General features: G+C 47.6%; 1 protein-coding gene across 1 annotated transcript in view; it reads left to right on the plus strand.

Annotated features, from left to right (window-relative positions):
* Hsd17b2 (hydroxysteroid (17-beta) dehydrogenase 2) overlaps positions 1–19,823 on the plus strand; it is a 71,625-nt gene that overhangs the window by 182 nt on the left and 51,620 nt on the right. The window contains exon 1 of the mRNA NM_024391.2: positions 1–124. This exon is cut by the window's left edge and continues 182 nt beyond it. Coding sequence (NP_077367.2) covers positions 1–124 — 124 coding nt within the window. The remainder of the gene's footprint in view (positions 125–19,823) is intronic.

Raw genomic sequence — 19,823 nt, forward strand, 5'->3', positions numbered from 1 at the left:
CTGCTCAGCCTGTCCCTCCTCTGCAGCTTGTTCCTCTTATCGGTGTCCTGCTTCTTCCTTCTGTATGTGAGTTCATCTGACCAAGACTTGTTACCTGTGGATCAAAAGGCTGTGCTGGTGACAGGTAAGTGGCCCACATTGCTGTGATCGTCTTGCCGAGAAGGTCCCGACCCTCTGCCTCGGTGGGACGCTGTCAGTGTTGGCTTGGATGTAAATTGTTTAGAGTGAATGACCGGCAGCACATACCCGAGTGGTTCTCATTGTTTTTCTGGGTGTCCTGTGGTTTGCATGTGCTTTGGAAGGAGCCGGTGGTAAGACGAAACGTGACAGCTGCTCAGGGTAACAGAGCTGTACAGTGAGTGTGTTAACTTCCCAGGAATAAATACTAACAAGTAAAAAAGCGTCGTTTCACGTGTGTCCTTGTACCAGGAAGCACCAGACAGACTTCTTCAGGCTTAGGGGTGTTCTGTTCTGAGGTGACTACTGTACTAGGTGGCCAGCCAGCTTCCGTGCAGCACTGTGTGTCTAGGGACTCCACTGTACTTGGCGCCTTTGCTGTTTGCTATCCTGAACTTCGAACCACCCTGTGTCCTGTCTGAACCTCTTCTCTACCTGTCATTAGTGTGTTAGCGTTTCTTAATTAGATCAAATTTGGCAGCGTGTGCACAGATCGAGCTGCTCCTCAGCTGAGTGGCTGCCAGCCTCTCACTTCTGTGCCTTATTCTTCAATGAGCCTGAGGCCAAATTAGATTCCTTGGAGTGGTAAAACGGGTTTGTTTGGTGAAACTGCAACTACAAATCCCCCAGAGTGATCCTAACCCAGAAAGGCCTGGAAAGAAGAGGAAAGGCCATCAGTCTAGTTGCCTTGGGAGGAGGGTGTCACCCCTGCACGGGACCCCTGGCTATGGTCACCTACGGCTGTGACCCCTGGCTGTGGTCAGCAGAAGACTCACAGGCTGATGATTCCCGGAGAAACAGACTCCAAACTTCTCATCTCTTTTTCTATTTTTTTTTTTTTTAACCTCAAACCCAGTAACAAAATTCTTCCTGTGAGCATGGTTCGGTTCTTGCCAGGGTGTGGAAGGAAGTGCAGGACATGAGCTTCTCTGAGTTTAAAATCCAGCAGTGGAGTCGAGTAACTGTTGTATTCCCTGGTTGCACAAAATAAGACAGAATCATTAATGTTCTGGAAATGTTCCCATCTCTGTCTCTGTTTATCTCTGTCTCTTCTGTCTCTGTCTATCTCTGTCTCTCTCTGTCTGTATCTGTGTCTCTGTTTATCTCTGTCTCTGTTTATGTCTCTTCTGTTTCTGTCTCTGTCTCATCTCTATCTCTGTCTGTATCTGTGTCTCTGTTTATCTCTGTCTCTGTTTATGTCTCTTCTGTCTCTGTCTCTACCTCTGTCTGTCTCTGTCTTTCTCTGTCTCTGTCTATCTCTGTCTCTGTCTCATCTCTATCTCTGTCTGTATCTGTGTCTCTGTTTATCTCTGTCTCTGTTTATGTCTCTTCTGTCTCTGTCTCTACCTCCGTCTCTTCTGTCTCTGTCTCATCTCTATCTCTGTCTGTATCTGTGTCTCTGTTTATCTCTGTCTCTGTTTATGTCTCTTCTGTCTCTGTCTCTACCTCTGTCTGTCTCTGTCTATCTCTGTCTCTGTCTCATCTCTATCTCTGTCTGTATCTGTGTCTCTGTTTATCTCTGTCTCTGTTTATGTCTCTTCTGTCTCTGTCTCTACCTCTGTCTATCTCTGTCTCTGTCTATCTCTGTCTCTATGTCTGTCTCTGTGTCTGTTTCTATCTCTGTCTGTCTTTTTCTCTGTCTATCTCTGTCTCTCTCTCTCTAAGGATCAGACGTTGATCCTGGGTATCTTTCTCACCCACTCCCCATTTTATCCTTTAAGATAGTGTTGCTCCCTCACTCTGGAGCTCACTGATCGGCTAGCTCGGTGAGGAGCAGACAGCATTTTCCACAGTGCCTAGCTTTTTCCATGGGTGCTAAGGATCTGAACCGAGGCGCTTGCGCTTACACAAGTCTCTTACTCACTGAGCTATCCCCAAGCTCAGCAATGCTGTAAATAAAAGACTGATGGCAGCCTGCCAGTCACTGACTCTCCTGGAAGGGCAGACACTCCGGGAGATCGATTCACCTCCACGGTTGACTTCTGAGAAGAGGTGATTCCAGCAGATCCCAGGCTAGAGGAGAGAACAGGACTCTGCTCCCACTTGAGGCATCTTGTCAACACCTAAGTGAAGTGAACAACACGGGCTCAGGGGCGAATCCCTAAAGGAAGCTCTTCAGAATGTCAGAGCCGGGCTAGAGATGTCTGAGAGGCACTAAAATGTCATTCTTTTTGTCATTTGCACAATGAAAGCACAAGTTGGTGTTGTTCCTGGGAAGGCTCGAGATCTTTGTTAAAATTTAGGGTGGGGCTCAGGGCTAGAGGAGCCTGTCTTCCATGTGCTAAGGTCCAGAGTTCAATCCTGAACACCACAAAAGACAAACAAGCCACCACCACCAATACTTAAAAAAAAAAAAAAGGGAACAAAACCAAAAAACCAAACATAACAACAAAAAACTAAACCAAACACAAAACCAAAACAAAATGAAATTAAAACTAAATTTGTGATACCCAAACCCATTAAATTAAAAAAAGATTTCTTTTTAACTAATCCCCCCCCTCTCTGTGTGTGTGTGTGTATGTGTGTGTATTTGTGTGTGTGCATGTGTGTGTATGTGTATGTGTGTGTATGTATGTGTGTGCATGTGTATGTATGTGTGTGTGCATGTGTGTGTATGTATGTATGCGCGCGCGCGCGTGTGTGTGTGTGTGTGTGTGTGTGTGTGTGTGTGTGTGTGTTTGTATCACAGTGCACATACTGAGATCTATGGGCAGCTTTGGAAGTCAGTTCTCTCTTCTCACCACATAGGTCCAGGGGCTTGAACTGGTGTTTTTGAGTGCCAAGAAACCTCCCTGGGTTTAAAATCACCACTTGAAGTGGCCTTGAGTTTTAGTGGCTGTGGACGAGAGGAAGAAAGTGTCAGTCACAGGCATTGCTCCTTTACTAGAAAACACTCTTTGAGAAATGATTGGGGTGGGTGGTGGCTGCAAAGACAGTGGTTTAGAATGAGAGTTCCTGCGGGGGACCTGCCTTTGATCCCAGCATCCACCTTTTTTGGTTTCCACAGTCCCTGAACTCACACACACACATCACGGCACACCTACTCGAAACTATAAATAATAAAAACAAATTTTAGAAAGACATAACGTGGCAGGTGGGGATCCAGCTGGGTAGTTGAGTGCCTGCCTAGCACCCACAGGCTTTAAGTTTAATCTCCGTCGGTGCAGAGCAAGGGAACTGAACGGACTGCACTGTATCATGAGTAGAGTCTTCTCTACTCTCCAGACAGTGTTTTCAGGCCAATTTTAGCCCAAATCCATGATAGCTCCTTTGAGAGGAACGACATACAGTCGTGAAGGGTGACAATGACAAGAGGGGTGTTTGTGATATGGAGTAGGCTGAATATCTGGACCATGCTACATCCTCTTCAGATCAGGCTGGTGGCTGGTGGGAAAACTGTGGTAAAAGGTGGTGGGGAAAAGCATTTTGCAAAAGTGTTCATGTAAATGAAAGAAGGGAAGGAACTGTAAAGGAGTTTGTAAACGGCTGGAGTAGAATACACAGTTGCATTGTGTGTGTGTGTGTGTGTGTGTGTGTGTGTGTGTGTGTGTGTGTGTGATGCCATCATATTCTTCACGCCATAAAAATTTTCAAAAGAGAGTCAAGACACGGTGGTGGATGGCTGTAATATCGGCGTGGGCGTTCGAGGTTGCCCTTGGATACTTAACAAATACGATGTCAGCTAACCTAACAAATACGATGTCAGCTACGTAAGGCTCTGTCTCAGATAGACAATCAAAAAAGTTAAAAGAGGCTGGGTCTGGTGGTGCAGGCTTATAATCCCAACTATTTGGGCTGTGGAGGCAGGGGGATTACTAGGTTAGTAAAACCGTATCTTGAAATAAAAAGTTAGGAGCTGAGAATGTCCCGGAGGCCCCAGCTTCTATACCTAGGGGAAAACACAGGAACAGGAAAGATAAACATGGACTCTTCAGAGAGAGAGAGCATTAGATGGATCCGGTCACTCTAGTTTCCATTTAACTATGGTCCTACGTGAAGGATGATACAAATTCAAACTTTGAAAGAATATCTTCTTCCTCTTTGAGTCATTTCCTTCCCTTCCCTTGTGATGCAGGAAGCTACGTTGACCCTGGCGTGACCTAATTATATCAAACGAGCATAGAATGTTTGAACCTGTTTGTCTCCAAGGTATCCTGAAACAGTAGTGATGGTCATTTGAGTTCGTAAATGACTTTAACAACGGAGAAGAGTAGATCAGTACGGTGAGATAAATATCTCAAGCACCAGAAGATGGGAAGACATTTGAAGCCAGAAGCTCATGGATTGAGTCTGGCACCTACCTCACTTGACTCTAGGATTCTGAGAGGAAGGCCCTGAGGCAAGGCTTAGAAAGGTTTCCAGGGAGCAAAGTAAGACAGGAAAAGGGTGAGACCAAACAAAGATGTCCTCTGAGAGTTATTTCAGCTTGGTCACCCTGGACAGATGTGAGTCACATCTCAGAGCTGCCCAGGTTGGCTAGCAGGAAGTCGTAGTCTTTGATGTCACCACACCTGTCAATCATGAGACAAGGGCAAGGCTATCCTCTGCCACTTAGTTTCCCAGCGCTTCTGGCTGAAGTGATCCCGGGTGGCTACTCTAATACCCTGGGGACAGCCCTCAGACTTAGTGTGGTCCTGGAGCACACACATGGCTCCAGGAACATCTGTCACAGCATGTTTTGAAGCCTGTCTTTGGGTTTCTGTCGGCAGCTTTTGATCTGCTCTTCTACTGCAGACTGGAAATATTACATAGACACACAGAGAAAAATCTCACAGGGTATCAGGGTCAGGGGCAGTGGAAAACTGTGTACTGGGCTGGTAAGAAACAGGCACGAAGACAAAAGGAAGGAGAAAACAAACAAACAAACAACAAAGCAAAAGGGAAGGCAGACATGTAGACAGAGAGAAGGACCAGTCTTTTACTTATTCAGTGTGAGTGTGTGTGTGTGTGTGTGTGTGTGTGTGTGTGTGTGTGTGTGTGAATATCATGTGGTTTCTGGCAGAGGAGAGAAGAGGGCATCAGATTCCCTGAAACTGGAGTTAGAGACTGTTGTGAGCCCACTGACCTAGGTGCTGGGAACCGAACTGGGGTCCTCTTGGAAGAGGAGCCAGCTCCTAAGTCCTGAGCCATCTCCGTAGCCCTTCAATAAATATTTACTGAGAATGCAGTGTGGGCTCTCGTCCGTTTTACAGGAGCCACGGGGCAGAAGATTTAGAAGGGCGTGCTATTCTTGACCTTGGGTCTACTTGGAGCTGGGGTCCCCCCTCCTTGTCATGTGACTCGTCATGTGAGGCTGTGTCCTTGGTCCTCAGACCCTCCTGGGCTTTGGTGGCAGAATCAAGGCAACTTTGATTTCCACCTTCGTGTTCTCACGGGCCAGACACATCTGCCTTTCTCAACCACCTTGAGTGTTCCCTGCTGACTCTGAGAACTGAGAGATGCTTTAAAATTCTGCGACTAGACATGGCTGTCCCCAACTGCAGCCATGAAATGAGCATAGAGGGTACCACTTACCCATGGTGCTTTGCAGCCCACCACAGGGCAGGTCTTGTGTGTGTCAGCCCACTATGGGGCAGGTTGTGTGTGTGTGGGGGCAGGTCTTGTGTATGGGGGGCAGGTCTTGTGTGTGTGTGTGTCAGCCCACTGTAGGGCAGGTTGTGTGTGTGTATGGGACAGGTCTTGTGTATTGGGGGCAGGTCTTGTGCGTGTACATGCACGTGAGCACATGCAAGCAGAGGAAGGAAGCTGGGGAAGGGCTTGTCAGAGGCAAAGAGTCCTTAAGAATCCAAAGTAGCTTCTAGTGTATTCTAAATTGCTTAAGTAAGTAGCTTCATGTATCCATCTGGCTCTCCATAAAGCTTGTTTTCCTACATATTTCCAAACTTGATACGAGGCAAGGTGGATCCAGGAGGAGAAGTAGATTTATTTTAAGCAAAGATCTTTAAGGCACGGTGACATCTTCTAGGAGTTACTGAATAGTCCAGTGGAGGTTCTAAAAGTTGAATACTTTGGGATTTGGGCTCTCTTGAACTTAAAAATAGATTGCTAAGAGGTAAAACATGGACTGAAGAGAGAATAGTGGTCTGTGATCAGAGCTTTCTACGTTCTCTAATGTGCGGTGCTGGGAATCGAACCCAGGGCTTCATGCTGGAGAACTCTACCCAGAAGCCTGAACAATATGCATTATTGCTTCTTTGTGTGTCTGTGTATGCATTATAGCTGTGAGTGTGTGTGTGTGTGTGTGTGTGTGTGTGTGTGTGTGTGTGTGTGTGATCAAGGAGTAGCCTTATAGAACAAAATCTGCCTAACTGTACTGGAAGCATCCTGAAGGCAGAACCCAGATCTCTTCCATATCTGTGCCACACTTCTCAGAGAGGAGCCCATTAGACCCAATACAATGACATCAAGCTAATGACTGTGAATGAATGGCCCCTTACCGGTGAAATATCCACCACCCTTTGGTCATAGTATTGCCCTGTTTGACCACTCGCTTAGGTACTTATCCACTGGTTCTTCTAGCTGGGGTCACCTGTACAGAAAGGGCAGTGTGACACAGTTTACGTATGGAGGGCCCATTGTTCTGAGGTGATTTAATTGTTGGCTTGTTCCAGACAAGACTTTGTGTGGGCTTGGTCCTAAGCATGCTCTTACCCAGGTTGTGACATGAATAGAAGCTCCTTTGTCCCTCACTAGGCTCTGAAGATGTTCTGCATATTTCCTGGGGATTTTCTAGCTAGTCATGTGTGACTTCTGCTCTAGTTCTGCCCACCAGTTCTCCTTCCAGGTGCGGTTGCCTCTGCACTTTTGTGTGTTTCCACTTCTCTGCCCCTCGACTCTGAGATTCTCAGGACTTCCTCTGAGGTAATTTCTGCAGCTGTCCTTTGTCTTCTGATTTTCCTGAATTCTCTACCACATAGTGAAGCCTTACCAGGCTGTCTCCTCAGTTCGTAACCTTGGAGAAGCTGCAGCTCTGTGTGCTTCATGCTGTGTCTTTGGGAGTCACAGGAACTAATTACACTCCCCCTTGTGACCACCCTCTAGACACAAGGTCATACATCATAACAGCCACATTTCTCTGCACCAAGTCTTTCTATTCCCTTAGGTATCATGTCTCCACAGTTTCCAGAATCTTCTCCATTCTGTCCCATTTTCTCCAATCTGTTCCTTTGAGATGGCAATTCAGACATCTCAGTGTGTGGCCTCTTGGTATGGGCCATAGGAACACAAGGAGGTAAAACTAACCAGGACCAGTGCATGAGTCTCCCTGGGAAGCTGTAGTTTGTTTGGTGGGATCCATCCATAGCTTTTCTTTCTGCTGATGTGAGTTTCAAGCCAGTGTTGAGGGGCAAAATAGGCAGCTGGATCAAGATGTCAGCCATGTTCCTGATGGGTGCAGAGGAGGACTTCTTTATGACCTGTGGAGTTAGTGGCAGAACCAGTGCAATCAGGGTGGAGAAGTCACAGGTTTTGCTCATAGGGTGGGGCTTAGCCTGGGCAGCTAGGAGGTCACTAGCCAGAGAGGAGTGCTTCTACATGACCCTCTGTGGTCTTGGGTTTCCTCCTCAGCCCCGATTGTTTTCTCCATGTTTGACGTCTTTGGTTCTCTGCTGGAGAGAAAAATAAAAAAGAAGTTTGCACCAGGCAAGTCACTCACGTCCAGCTCTTTCTGTCAACTCAGATACGTAGCTTCACTTCCCAGGGGCAGGAGAGGGAGGAGCTGGAGAACAGGAGGAGTGTCACAGTAATACATGTCTCCCACACTGTAGAGAACGTAACAAGTAGGGAAGAATTTCCCCCTTCACCTTAGGTTCAGAAAGCTGATGGAGGATTATTTGGGCAGGAATAACCCAAAGAAGTTTGACTGTAAACACAAATGGAAGCAAGGCCAGGCGTAGCTCCGCCCCCGCCCTGCCCCGCCCCGCCCCGCCCCTGCCTCCGCCCCCCCCCACGTCTAAACTTTGACTGGTAAGACACACAACATGGTAATGGAGATTGCTCACTACTGGTGGGCTCATAAGCAAGGGATTAACTGTCCGAGGTTATTTCTTGTATAAGAAAATAGGATCGCCCTCCTTTCTACGGATTAAGCAGCTATGAACATATATTAGACGATTCATAAAGTAATAGCATCCCCGCCCCCTTTCTAAGCTTCTGCAGTGCAGTCAAGCCTCAGACCAAGGAGGATGAAGGGCGGTAGGACACTGGCTGGGTCACTCATTAATGCTGCTTCCATACTGGTCCTAGTCATCGTTGCCCCGTCTGTCATTCTCCCTCATCCTGGCTATCACTTGGTTGGCAAGTGCTCTTTCAGTAGCTAACTTGTTTCTTCAGGTCTTGGCCCAATCTGAGCTTTCGCTTCCAGACGCTTTTCGTACACGTCCAGGGTCTGCCTTTGCGCTGTGTCTAACTTTCGCTGTTTTCTTCTGATTTTTTTTCTTTTTGTAAAAAAATTATTTTATTTATTAACACCCCAAATGTTGCCCCCTTCCGGTCCCCCTCCCAGAATTCTTCATCCTATCTCCTCTCCCCTTTGCTTTTGAGGGGGTGCCCCTCCCAGGCATCCCCCTTCTCTGGGGTATCAAGTCTTTACAGGATTAGGCACATCCTCTTCCACTGGGGCCAGACAAAGCAGCCTCTGCTTCATATGTACTTGGGGCCATAGACCAGCCCATGTATGCTCTTTGGTTGGTAGCTTAGTCTCTGCAAGTTCTGAAGGGTCTGGGCTAGTTGATACTTCCTTTGGAGTGGTCATCCCCTTTGGTTCCTTCAATCCTTCTCCTAACTCTTTCATAGGGGTCCATGACCTCAGTCCAATGTTAACTGTAAGTATCTGCATCCGTCTCAGTCAGCTGCTGGTAGAGCCTCTCAGAGGACAGCCATGTTAGGCTCCTGTCTGCAAGCACAACATAGCATCAGTAATAGTGTCAGGGTCAGGGTTTGGTGTCTGACCCTGATGGATCCCAAGTTGGGCCTGTCTCCCGTCAGCCATTCCTTCTGTCTCTGCTCCATTTTTGTCCCTGCATTTCTTTTAGACAGGAACAATTCTGGGTCGAGAATTTGAAGGTGTTTTGGTGTCCCTGTCCCTCCACTGAGTGCTCTGTCTAACTATTGGAGGTGGGCCCTTCAGGTTCCAACTCCTCACTGTTGGGCATTGCAGCTGTGGTCACCCACACTGAGTCCTGGGCACCTCTCGCATCCCAGGCCTCTGGGTTTTTCTAACTCCCCAACCCCTCTACCCCTGGCGATGGCATATTTCCATTCAATCAAGAAATTAGGGAAACACACCCTTCACAATGACTGCAAACAATATAAAATACCTTGGCGTAACTCTAACCATGCAAGTAGAAGACCCGTATGACAAGAACTTCAAGTCCCGGAAGAAAGAAGACCTCAGAAGATGGAGAGATCTCCCATGCCTGGATCAGTAGGATTACCATAGAGACAATGGCCATCTTGCCAAAAGCAATCTACAGATACAATGCAATTGCCATAAAAACTCCAACACGATTCTTCACGGACACAGAAAGAGCAACACAATTCTTCACAGACCTAGAGCAATTCTCAACTTCATGAGGCTGTCTTCTTTTTAAGCCTTGGTTCACTTGAGAGGTCCTAAATGAACAGAGTTATAAACAACATCCTACACAGAGGAGAGAATGAACGGGGTGAGAGAGACCTCTGGATTCCATCCAGGAGTAAAGAAGTACTCACCAGGGAGACCTGCTCCTGGGAAGAAGTCTCAGGGCAAACCCAGTGCATCCAGTGGGTTGTGGGCCTATGGAAGTGTTGAGAACAGCGGGGGGAGGGGGGGGAGGAAGGAGCAAGATGGTAAATTCACTCCAGGGAGCAAGCTGAAAAGACAACATTTTGGGGGTTGGGGGATCTTGGAGGATTTGGAGAACCCCAGAGGAAGGACCTGAGTATGCTGAAAAGGGACTGTGGTGATGGATGAAGTGCAAGAGAAGCGGAAGCTGCAGGTTTCCCCCTCAATCTTTGTTCTGCTCACAGTGCAAAGCTTTGGGTTAGAAGGGCAGATTGTTTAAAAAGTGTGTCTCCACTCATTCATGGCTATAAACTTTTAGGAGGATAAATTAACTGGAGTGTCCCAGATGCTTTTGTACAGTACAGTACCTGGCCACATAACACACACTTAGAGAACACAATCACAGGCAATCAGACAAGGCAAAGGATGGTAAGAGGGAGAGAGGGAGAGAGGGAGAGAGGGAGAGAGAAGGAGACAGAGAGAGACAGAGCAAGACATAGAGAGAGGCAGAGAGAGACAAAGAGAGAAGGAGAGACACAGAGAGAAGCAGAGGGACAGAGATGCAGAGAGACAGAGAGACAAACAGAGACAAACAGAGACACAGAGGGAAAGAGAGACACAGAAACAGAGACAGACAGACACAGAGATACAGAAAGAGGCAGAGACAGAAATAGAGAGACAGAGAGAACAAAAATACCAGCTATCTTCTGGGTTGAGAAGGTGCTTATCATGCTCTACCACCACAGCTCCCCCCTGGCCCCTGCCAAGCTCACTCACTCACTCACTCACTCACTCACTCACTCACTCACTCACTCACTCATGGACTCACTCACTCACTCACACACTCACTCATTCACTCACTCACTCACTCACGCACTCACTCACGCACTCACTCACTCACTCACTCACTTACTCACCCACTCACTCATTCACTCACTCACTCACTCAGTCACTCACTCACTCACCCACTCACTCACTCACTCACCCACTCACCCACTCACTCACTCACTTACTCACCCACTCACTCACTCACTCACCCACTCACTCACTCACTCACTCACCCACTCACTCACTCACTCACTCATTCATTCACTCAGTCACTCACTCAGTCACTCACTCACGCACTCACCCACTCACTCACTCACCCACTCACCCACTCACCCACTCACTCACTCACTTACTCACCCACTCACTCACTCACTCACTCACTCACTCAGTCACTCACTCACTCACTCACTCAGTCACTCACTCACTCACTCACTCACTCACACACTCACTCACTCATTCACTCACTCACTCATTCATTCACTCACTCACTCATTCATTCACTCACTCACTCACTCACTCACTCCTTCACTCACTCACTCACTCACCCACTCACTCATTCACTCACTCACGCACTCACTCACTCACTCATTCACTCACTCACGCACTCACTCACTCACTCACTCCTTCACTCACTCACTCATTCACTCACTCATTCACTCACCCGCTCACTCCTTCACTCACTCACTCACTCACTCACAACCTGTATCAACAGTCTCAGAGCACTGGCTTGTCCTTCTCTTTCCTCTTGAGCACTTCTTACAGACTTGGCGAAGTTTGGCTCCTAAGGGAATGTTTGGTAACTCGAGGTTAGAACTCTAGCAAAAGCCATCGAGAGGAGGAGGGGTTGACTGTAGCTCATAGTTTCAGAACAGTCTAGCATGATGATGTCAAGACAGTAGGAGCCTGAAGTCACTGGTCACATTACATCCCTGGATAAGAAACCGAAAGTAACGAGTGTGTCCTAAGCTTGAGTTCTGCAGTCAGGAGTTGGACAGTCCAGGATGACCTGCCAAGATGATCCCCAGAGACCCGACTGCCAGGTAATTCTAGAGGTTTCAAGTAGATGGTCAACAGGGAGGGCATCAAACCATGACCTCAGCCTCCTACAGCGACACAGAGTTGTCCCCACCCCAAAGAACAATGTGATCTGAGCTTTAAGGCTGAGGTACTTTGAGCCCTGCGCATCAGGGTCTTCGGTGGGCACACGGACCGTGGTATCCCCAGGAGCCAGGAATAAAGCAATCCCATGATGAGCACCCAACATAACAAAGAAAACAGAAACCAATTGTTGTCCCAACAATAGGCCAGACTCTGGGATGGCTGCCTCTTTGAGTGCTCTGTGGCACAGGGTGTCGGGAGATTTGGAAGGAAAGTTCATAAGTTGGGTGTGGTGTTTCATGCTCAGAATCCTATCATACCAGAGGCCAATGCAGGAGGATCGCTTGTAGTCTGGGGTCAGCCTGATGTAGAGTAGTTCAAGATAGTCTGGACTGGAGAGAGAGAGAGAGAGAGAGAGAGAGAGAGAGAGAGAGAGAGAGAGAGAGAGAGAGAGAGAGAACAGAAGATGGAAGGGAAGGTTGGATAAACATGTGGGGTTTCACTATGGATTGGCATATACAAGAAAGTCTAAGAATGGAAGGTTCAGATTCCATAAGCACATAAAGATGAGCCTCTCAGCCCATGGTAGGTCAGTGAGGATATTAGTATTCACCCGGGGACAGTTCCAAGCACGCTGGCTGCCAACCCATGTGTCAGATCATCGGTTCTCAACCTGTGGGTCATGACCTTTATATTACAATTCACAACAATAGCAGAATGACAGCTGTGAAGTAGCAACGAAATGGTTTTATGATTGGGGGAACATCACGACAGGAGGAGCTGTACTAAAGGGTCACAGCATTAGGAAGGTCGAGCACTGCTGCATTAGGCTCACCATGTGGGTTGGTCTTTAAGTCCTCTTGTGCTTGGGTATCCATTCCTGGAACTCCAGCCTACCTGACCTCAGGTGTGGGCCTGGGCATTGTTGTTGCTTCTCACAAATCTCTGGTAGGATTTAAAGATAACGTTAGACCTCCACAGAGAACACCACAGTGCTCAAAGTCCTGTTCAAGCCCCTTCTCTCCCTAACTCCAGGCATACCCAATTTAACCGTGTACGTCTAGCTATTCACGCTTGAGGCTGAGGTCACGGCTTGATGCTACCTCCCTGTCATGGTTGGCATTACCTGGCAGTCAGGCCTCTTGGGGGTCATCTTGGCAGGTCATCTTGGTCTATATAAAATGCAGAACTCAAATTTGGGACACACTCATTACTTCTGGTTTCTTACCTGGGGATGTAATGTGACCAGTGACTTCAGGCTCCTACTGCCTTGACATCATCATGCTAGATCTGTTCTGAAACTATGAGTTACAGTCAACCCCTTCTCCTCTCGCTGGCTTTTGCTAGAGGTATTCTTTTTCACAGTGTATTAGTTGCTGTTGCTACGATAAAACACCGCAACCAAAAGCAACTTCTAGAAAGAGATTCTTTTTTGTACTCACAGTTCCAAAAGGTAGAGTTCATCCTGGGGAAGGCATGGTGGCAAGTGGCAGACACAGTGTCTGGATCAAGTAGCTGAGAGCTCACACCCCAACTGCAAACATGACGCACACTGCAGACTGGAAGCAGGGCGAGGCTTTAAGCTCTCGAAGCCTGAAGACAGCGACATACTTCCTCCAGAAAAGCCACAACTCCTAAACCTTCCCAAACAGCACCACCAACTGGGGACCAAATATTCAAATACCAGAACCTATGGGGGACATTTTGCCCTCAAATGACCACACACAGCAACAGGGAAAGAAATGAAGCCACTTCCTCATGAGGATTTTAATTAGGGCTCCCTCCCTATGCAGTGGGTCTTGCCACCTAGTTATCTTGGTTTATTCTTGGTTAGTACCCATTACTCCCAGAATGCATCTAGGTTCATCTTTTGCTTTCCACCTTCACTGCTCTTGGTCTAGTCAAACCTTCCCCAGCTTCCCCCTTGATCTTTATAGTTGCCTCTCCAACACTCATTCTATTTAAAGTACCAGCACTGTCCGCTGTCACAGAATCATCTAAGATCAGAAGGCTTCCCAATCTTGAATTTCCTCATGCCTTTCATTTGTGTTTTCCATTGCCTAGGACAGCCCCATTGGCTCAAGGCTCTGGCTCTAAAGCCAGTGTGTGCTGCTCCTTTCAGCCGAGTATTTCCTCATCCCTCAGAGCGCTGGTTTTCTCACCTTTTTATTGTCTTCAAAATTGGGATTTCTCAACGTTGGCACGATGACTACATTGAACTGGAAAGTGCTTCACTGATGAGGCTGTTTGCAGCATCCTTCAGTTGTATACCCCGGCGACCAGTGGCACCCTACTCCCCACTGGAGATGGTCAAAAAGTCTTCAATGTACGGTGTCACCAGATTATGGCTAGGAGAGACCTAACAGCTTAAGTCGCACCTTATTGAGCAACTGTCCTTTGATTCCTAAGTGTCGAGCTTCTTGCTGTTTCTCTTTCTGTACACATCCTGTTTGTTATGGTTGCAGGACCTGGCTCACTTGGAAAGGACATAATGGATAAGTAGGGAGGGTTGGTGTTCCATTCCATGTGGCTCCTTCTTCGGCTGTTCTGTAAGACAACCATTGAGCACACATCCTGCTCTAGTTTCATTTCTGCTGCTGTGGTAAAATCTGACCAAAATCAACTTAGGGGAGGAAAGGATTTATCTGGCTTAAATTTCTGGGTCGAAGTCCATCATTGAGGAAAGTTGGGGCAGGAATGTAAGACAGAAACTTGAAGTAGAGTCGTTGGCTTGCTCTCTGGCTCGCTCAGGCTTATGCTTCTTTACAGAACCCAGGACCACCTGTTTAGGGAATGATGCCGCCCACAGTGGGCTGGACACACATACATGAATTAACAGTCAAGACAATCCCCAACAGACATGCTCACAGACAGACCCTCCCCACCCACCCTGCTAAGGACAATTACTCAATAGAGGCTTTGCAGGGAAATGATTCTAGACTGCATCAAGTTGGCAGTTCATGCTGATTAGAACACTTCTTGACACACAGTAGGCACTCAGGTATCCAATTAGCACAGACATGCATAAATTAATGACAGCACTCAGAGTGGTAGGGTGCATTTACTAGGTGGTAATGGTGATCTACCACAGCACAGAGGGTATGTACTTTGGAGTCATGGAATTCCAGTTTCACCACCGTTCTGCCACCTACACTAGGGGTATGGCCTGGCATGACTTAAATAACAATCTGGAGTCTCTATTTGTCTGCAGGAGGTGGTAGCTTTGAGGGTGTGCTGGACCCCAGACCCCAGGCGGTTTGGGTGAGCCCTCTTTATGTTTTTCATCTTGACTTGCCAATGCCAGGGCATCACACTGTACCCTCAGTGCCTTGTGCACACAGTGCCAAGTATAGAACAGATGCTCAGGAAATGCTCTCGATGGAACAGAATCAAGATAAAGTCCTGTTTGTTTTTTGATGACATCACCGTGGGCAGCTGTCTATTGAGGCAATCCCCATGGGGCTGGTCCTGGGAGAAATGACCAGCGTGAGTCCTCCTGTGATAAGAATGGCTCTAGGGAGTACGTGTTACCCTAAGTTCTCCACGTGGATATTTTGGATGCTTGCAGAACACTGGGGAGCCAGGATAGGATCTCTTTGCCTCTCCATTTTCTTCTTTACTGCATCAGATTTTGTGAATGGTTAATTTAGTAAAGATGCTCTTTGCCTACCTCTTAGATGCAGGGAATTTGCTTCTGGAGAGTAACTGTCGTCCTCCAGATGGGTCAAAGGGAACTTCAAGAATCCAAAATTCTGGTGAGGAATTTTAATAAGAACAGCTATGGCTTCCAGCGGGCTCACAGCATAACTTTGAGAGTTCACCATCCCCTTTCAGATTTTCTATTTGTTCAGAAATTCGGCCAAGGAGCTCAGTGACTCAGACACACTTTTCCCTTCGATGGGCTCATCCAGCTCCCACTGAGCCAGTAAGGGTCAAAGCTGGGGTCTGAATTGAAGCCCTACCTATCTCTCTAATTTTTATGCTTGAGGTTCATAACCCATTGAAGATAAAGCCATGCCCTTGGCTTGACTGGAATTTGTACTTCACCAGGACTCCACGTGATAGGGAAATGCAAGGTCTGGATTCATCCCCCCAGGATGCACAATGGGAGCCCTTCATCAAAAGATAGTCTCGGAGTATCTGTACATATCCACAATATCTTTGGGGTGGGAACCTAAATCCAAATAAGAAACTCATTTATTTTCCATATCTGCCAGATAACACAGCCTGACGGCAGCTTAACACAATGACTCATTGTGCACCTGTGTCCAGGCTGCCCTCGGTCACGTGAAGTCAAGTGTGGCTTTCTCTACTCGTGACTTTATGTGGCTATTTAAGAAACTTTTAGATTTTGGAGTAACTTGGATTTCTGCCTTTGAGACTGGACTTGGTCAAGCTGTACCTCAAATAGATGGCTTAAGACAGCAGGAGCTTTTCTCAGAGCCCCAGGGGTGGGGGGAGGCAGGAAACCTGAAATTAAGTTCTTACATTATTGGCAGGGCCACATGCCATCTAAAGGGTACAGACAGGAGTCTTTCCTTGCCAGTACCAGTTTCTGCTGGCCCTCATGGACCCTCAGCTACTCAGCCTCTGTCTCTATCTCTGCTTCCCCTTGGCCATCTTCCCCACAGCTTTGAATGCAACTTGTCCATCTTTTATCGACAAGGTCTCCTGTAGACCAGGCTGGCCTTCAATTTGTTGTATAGCCAAGAATGACCTTGAACTTTTGGTCGTCTTGCTTCCAACTCTCTGAGTGCTAGTATTTTGGGAGTGTGCCAGCACACCATCTATTCGGCACGCAGGCTGGCACCCAAGGCTTTGTGTGCTACAGACAGACAAGTGGCCTGCCAATGGACACACATCCTCAGACCCCCCCCCTCCTTTTTCTTTTTCCTCATACAGATACAAGGCCCATTAGAGTGGGGAATCACTCATTTGGAGTAACACTTCCCTCAAGGATGAACTGTGACCTCGAAGTGTAACTCCTTTCCTCCCCGAGTTATGTTAGCAATCACCCTATTCCCACCTAAGTTCATATTCTTAAGTATTAACTTACGACACTTCCTCCCAGGGTGTAAGAGGATTCTGTTACCAGAAAAAGCATGGAGGCATGTGGTTTGTGTATGTGTGTGTGTTCGTGGGTTGAGGGGTAGATTCAGGACAGATCCATGTTGCATTCGGACAGCTCTGCCATCGTCTCCACCCTGCTCTGTCTGTGTGTTTGAGGTTGACCTCTGCCAATTGGGAACATAATGAACTTTTGACTCTAGACTGGAAACAGGGAGGGCCAAGAAACTCAGAGCGTTTAACACCCCCTCCCCCCGAGTCATCCTGTAGCCGTTGTTCTCAACCTGTGGGATGCAACCCCCACAAGATCGTGGGAAAACAGAGACATTTACATTATGATCCAGTAGCAAAATTACAGTTGCGAGGTAGCAACGAAGATCATTTTATGGTTAGGGCTCACCACACATGAGGAACTGCACATGAGGGTCACAGTGTTAAGAATGTCAAGCTATACGACAGCTGCTATAAGTAAGGTGTCTCTCCTGGAGGCTATCCCGAGGTTTCTCTGGATCCCTCCTGTTACCTCTGTAGGATTTGGAAGGGAGAACCAGACTGCATTTGCCTCCCAAATAGATTCTGCCATCCTTTGACCTCTCTGGTCTTTGTTGTTACCATTCAGACAAGGTCTCGTGTAGCCAGAACTGGCCTTAAGCTTGCTATGTAGTTGAAGGTAATGAACTTCTGATTCTCAACCCCTCAAGTGTTTGGTCTATAACTGTGTACAACACACCCATGTACACAGTGCTGGGGGTCCAACCCAGGCCTTTTTTCATGGGAGACATGCACTCTGCTGACTCTGTTATATGCCCAGCGCTTCCTGTATCTCGGTGCCCTTCCTTCTCCTCCTCTTCTCTTCCTCCTTTCCTCTATTCTTCCTCCCTCCCCTCCCTACACCCCCTTCTCCTGTCTCCTCCCCCAGCATTCTTCCCTAAACTTCCTGAGTCATCCAGTCTGACTGCAAGCATCGTCTGCTGTACTTCTAGGAACGGTGGATTCTGCTAGTATTCCTTGACTGCGTTAAGTGTCTTGCCAATGCCAGGGCAGTGGACAGTGACTTCTGGTTCTCACTGTTCTTCCCATGCAGAGGCAGGCTTCATTCATTAATCAAGTCTGCTTTCTAAGCAATTCCTCTCTTAAGAGCACAGGCCCTTGGCTCGGTGGCAGGCAATAAAGTCAATGGTGGGAATTCACAAAGCCTTGAGCATCAGGAGGCTAAGGTAAGAGGAAGCCATACTTCAGGGGAGGGAGCCAGATGGAAGCCGTGTTCCCAACAGGTTAAGGTTGCCCCGTCTCTCGTGTAATCGACAGCAGGGATTATTGACCTCTCAAGGGTTCATCGTCGTCCTGAGTGAAAAATAGCATGAAGTGATGGTGACAAAGTGGAGAATGGAGAAGGCATGATGGCTGGACCTAGAACCAACAGGCCACATTGGAACCCTAGTCAGGAAGACAGGAGGTGGAACCAGACTGTAAAAAGTCAGAGCCTAGTGACCCGCTTTTCTCCATCAAGACACTATATCCTGAAATAGTTGCTACCACCAGCTGGGAACCACGTGCTCAAACTCCTAAGCAAATGGGAGATGATTCCTGTTCAAATCACAACACCAGGAGCCGTGGAACACCCTATGATCCCAGCACTCGAAATTCCCTATTGAAGCCAGAGCCCCAGTTACATGACACAGGAAGGCAGAGCTCCGGGAGGGGGTTAACCTCAGACTAGAAAATGATGTGCCCTAAGATAATTTTAGTGTCCCTTTAAGGAAGACACCAGAAAACATTTGCCCTCTGTCTCCCCCTTCCATTTGAGGAGGTTGTCATCTTCAGGATAAGAAGAGGTCTTGTACCCAAAACTTAATCATACTGGCACTGTCCATCCATCCAGACTTCTCTCCTCCAGAACTCTTTCAACCCACCTGACAGTATCATTTTTTTTTTACTGCAGGTGGAGTCATGAATACATGTAGAGGTCACACTTTCCTGACCTGTACAATCCCAGCACCTAGCATGACATCCGGCATACAGAGCTCAACAGACATTGGGGACAGATAACTATAAGCAGAGGTCAAGGATGTTAAGGCATAGCAACCACTACCCAGAGATGCTAAAGTGTAGCAACCACTACCCAGAGATGCTAAGGCGTAGCAACCACTACCCAGAGATGCTAAAGTGTAGCAACCACTACCCAGAGATGCTAAGGCGTAGCAACCACTACCCAGAGATGCTAACGTGTAGCAACCACTACCCAGAGATGCTAAAGTGTAGCAATGACTACTCAGATACCGCCTCTTAATCTTATCCACTGAAAGGTTCCTGGGGATAGGCTGTTAAGCATGGGGTTGCCCATCTCTGAGATTTAGAAGGAAGACTGAGTTCTCATGTCTGAAGTGGGGATTGACCCATTTGGGGGTCAAAGGCCCCTTAGTGGGGATCACCTAAGACCATGGGAAAACAGACATTTACATTACGATTCATAATGGTAGCAAAATCGCTCTCATGAAGTGGTGATGAAAAAAATTTAACGGCGGAGGGGGATCACGACATGACGAACTGTAAAGAACATTAGAAAGGCTGAGAACCACTGGAATGGAGGGGTCCTGGTGGACATCAGGCAGGACCCTGGGAGGCTGAATTCTACAGCAAGGTCCTTGCTCTCACTGGGCTCCTATCTGAGGTGCAGCAAACGGGAGTCTGAGCTATAAAGTTACAGCTCGAGTTACAATGTGGCAGAGGAAGGGCAGAGACATCTTTCCCCTCTGTGTCCGTATCCTGGCCTCGCAGAACTGGTTCATTCAGGGGTTGTTGCATTCCTTTGATAATCCCATCATCCAGAAACGTGTCAGCCTTTCAATGAGAATGTCCCTCAAATCTGCTAAAAGACAACACAGGCTGA

This window comes from Rattus norvegicus, chromosome 19, assembly GCF_036323735.1.
Source record: "Rattus norvegicus strain BN/NHsdMcwi chromosome 19, GRCr8, whole genome shotgun sequence".
Lineage (NCBI taxonomy): Eukaryota > Metazoa > Chordata > Mammalia > Rodentia > Muridae > Rattus > Rattus norvegicus.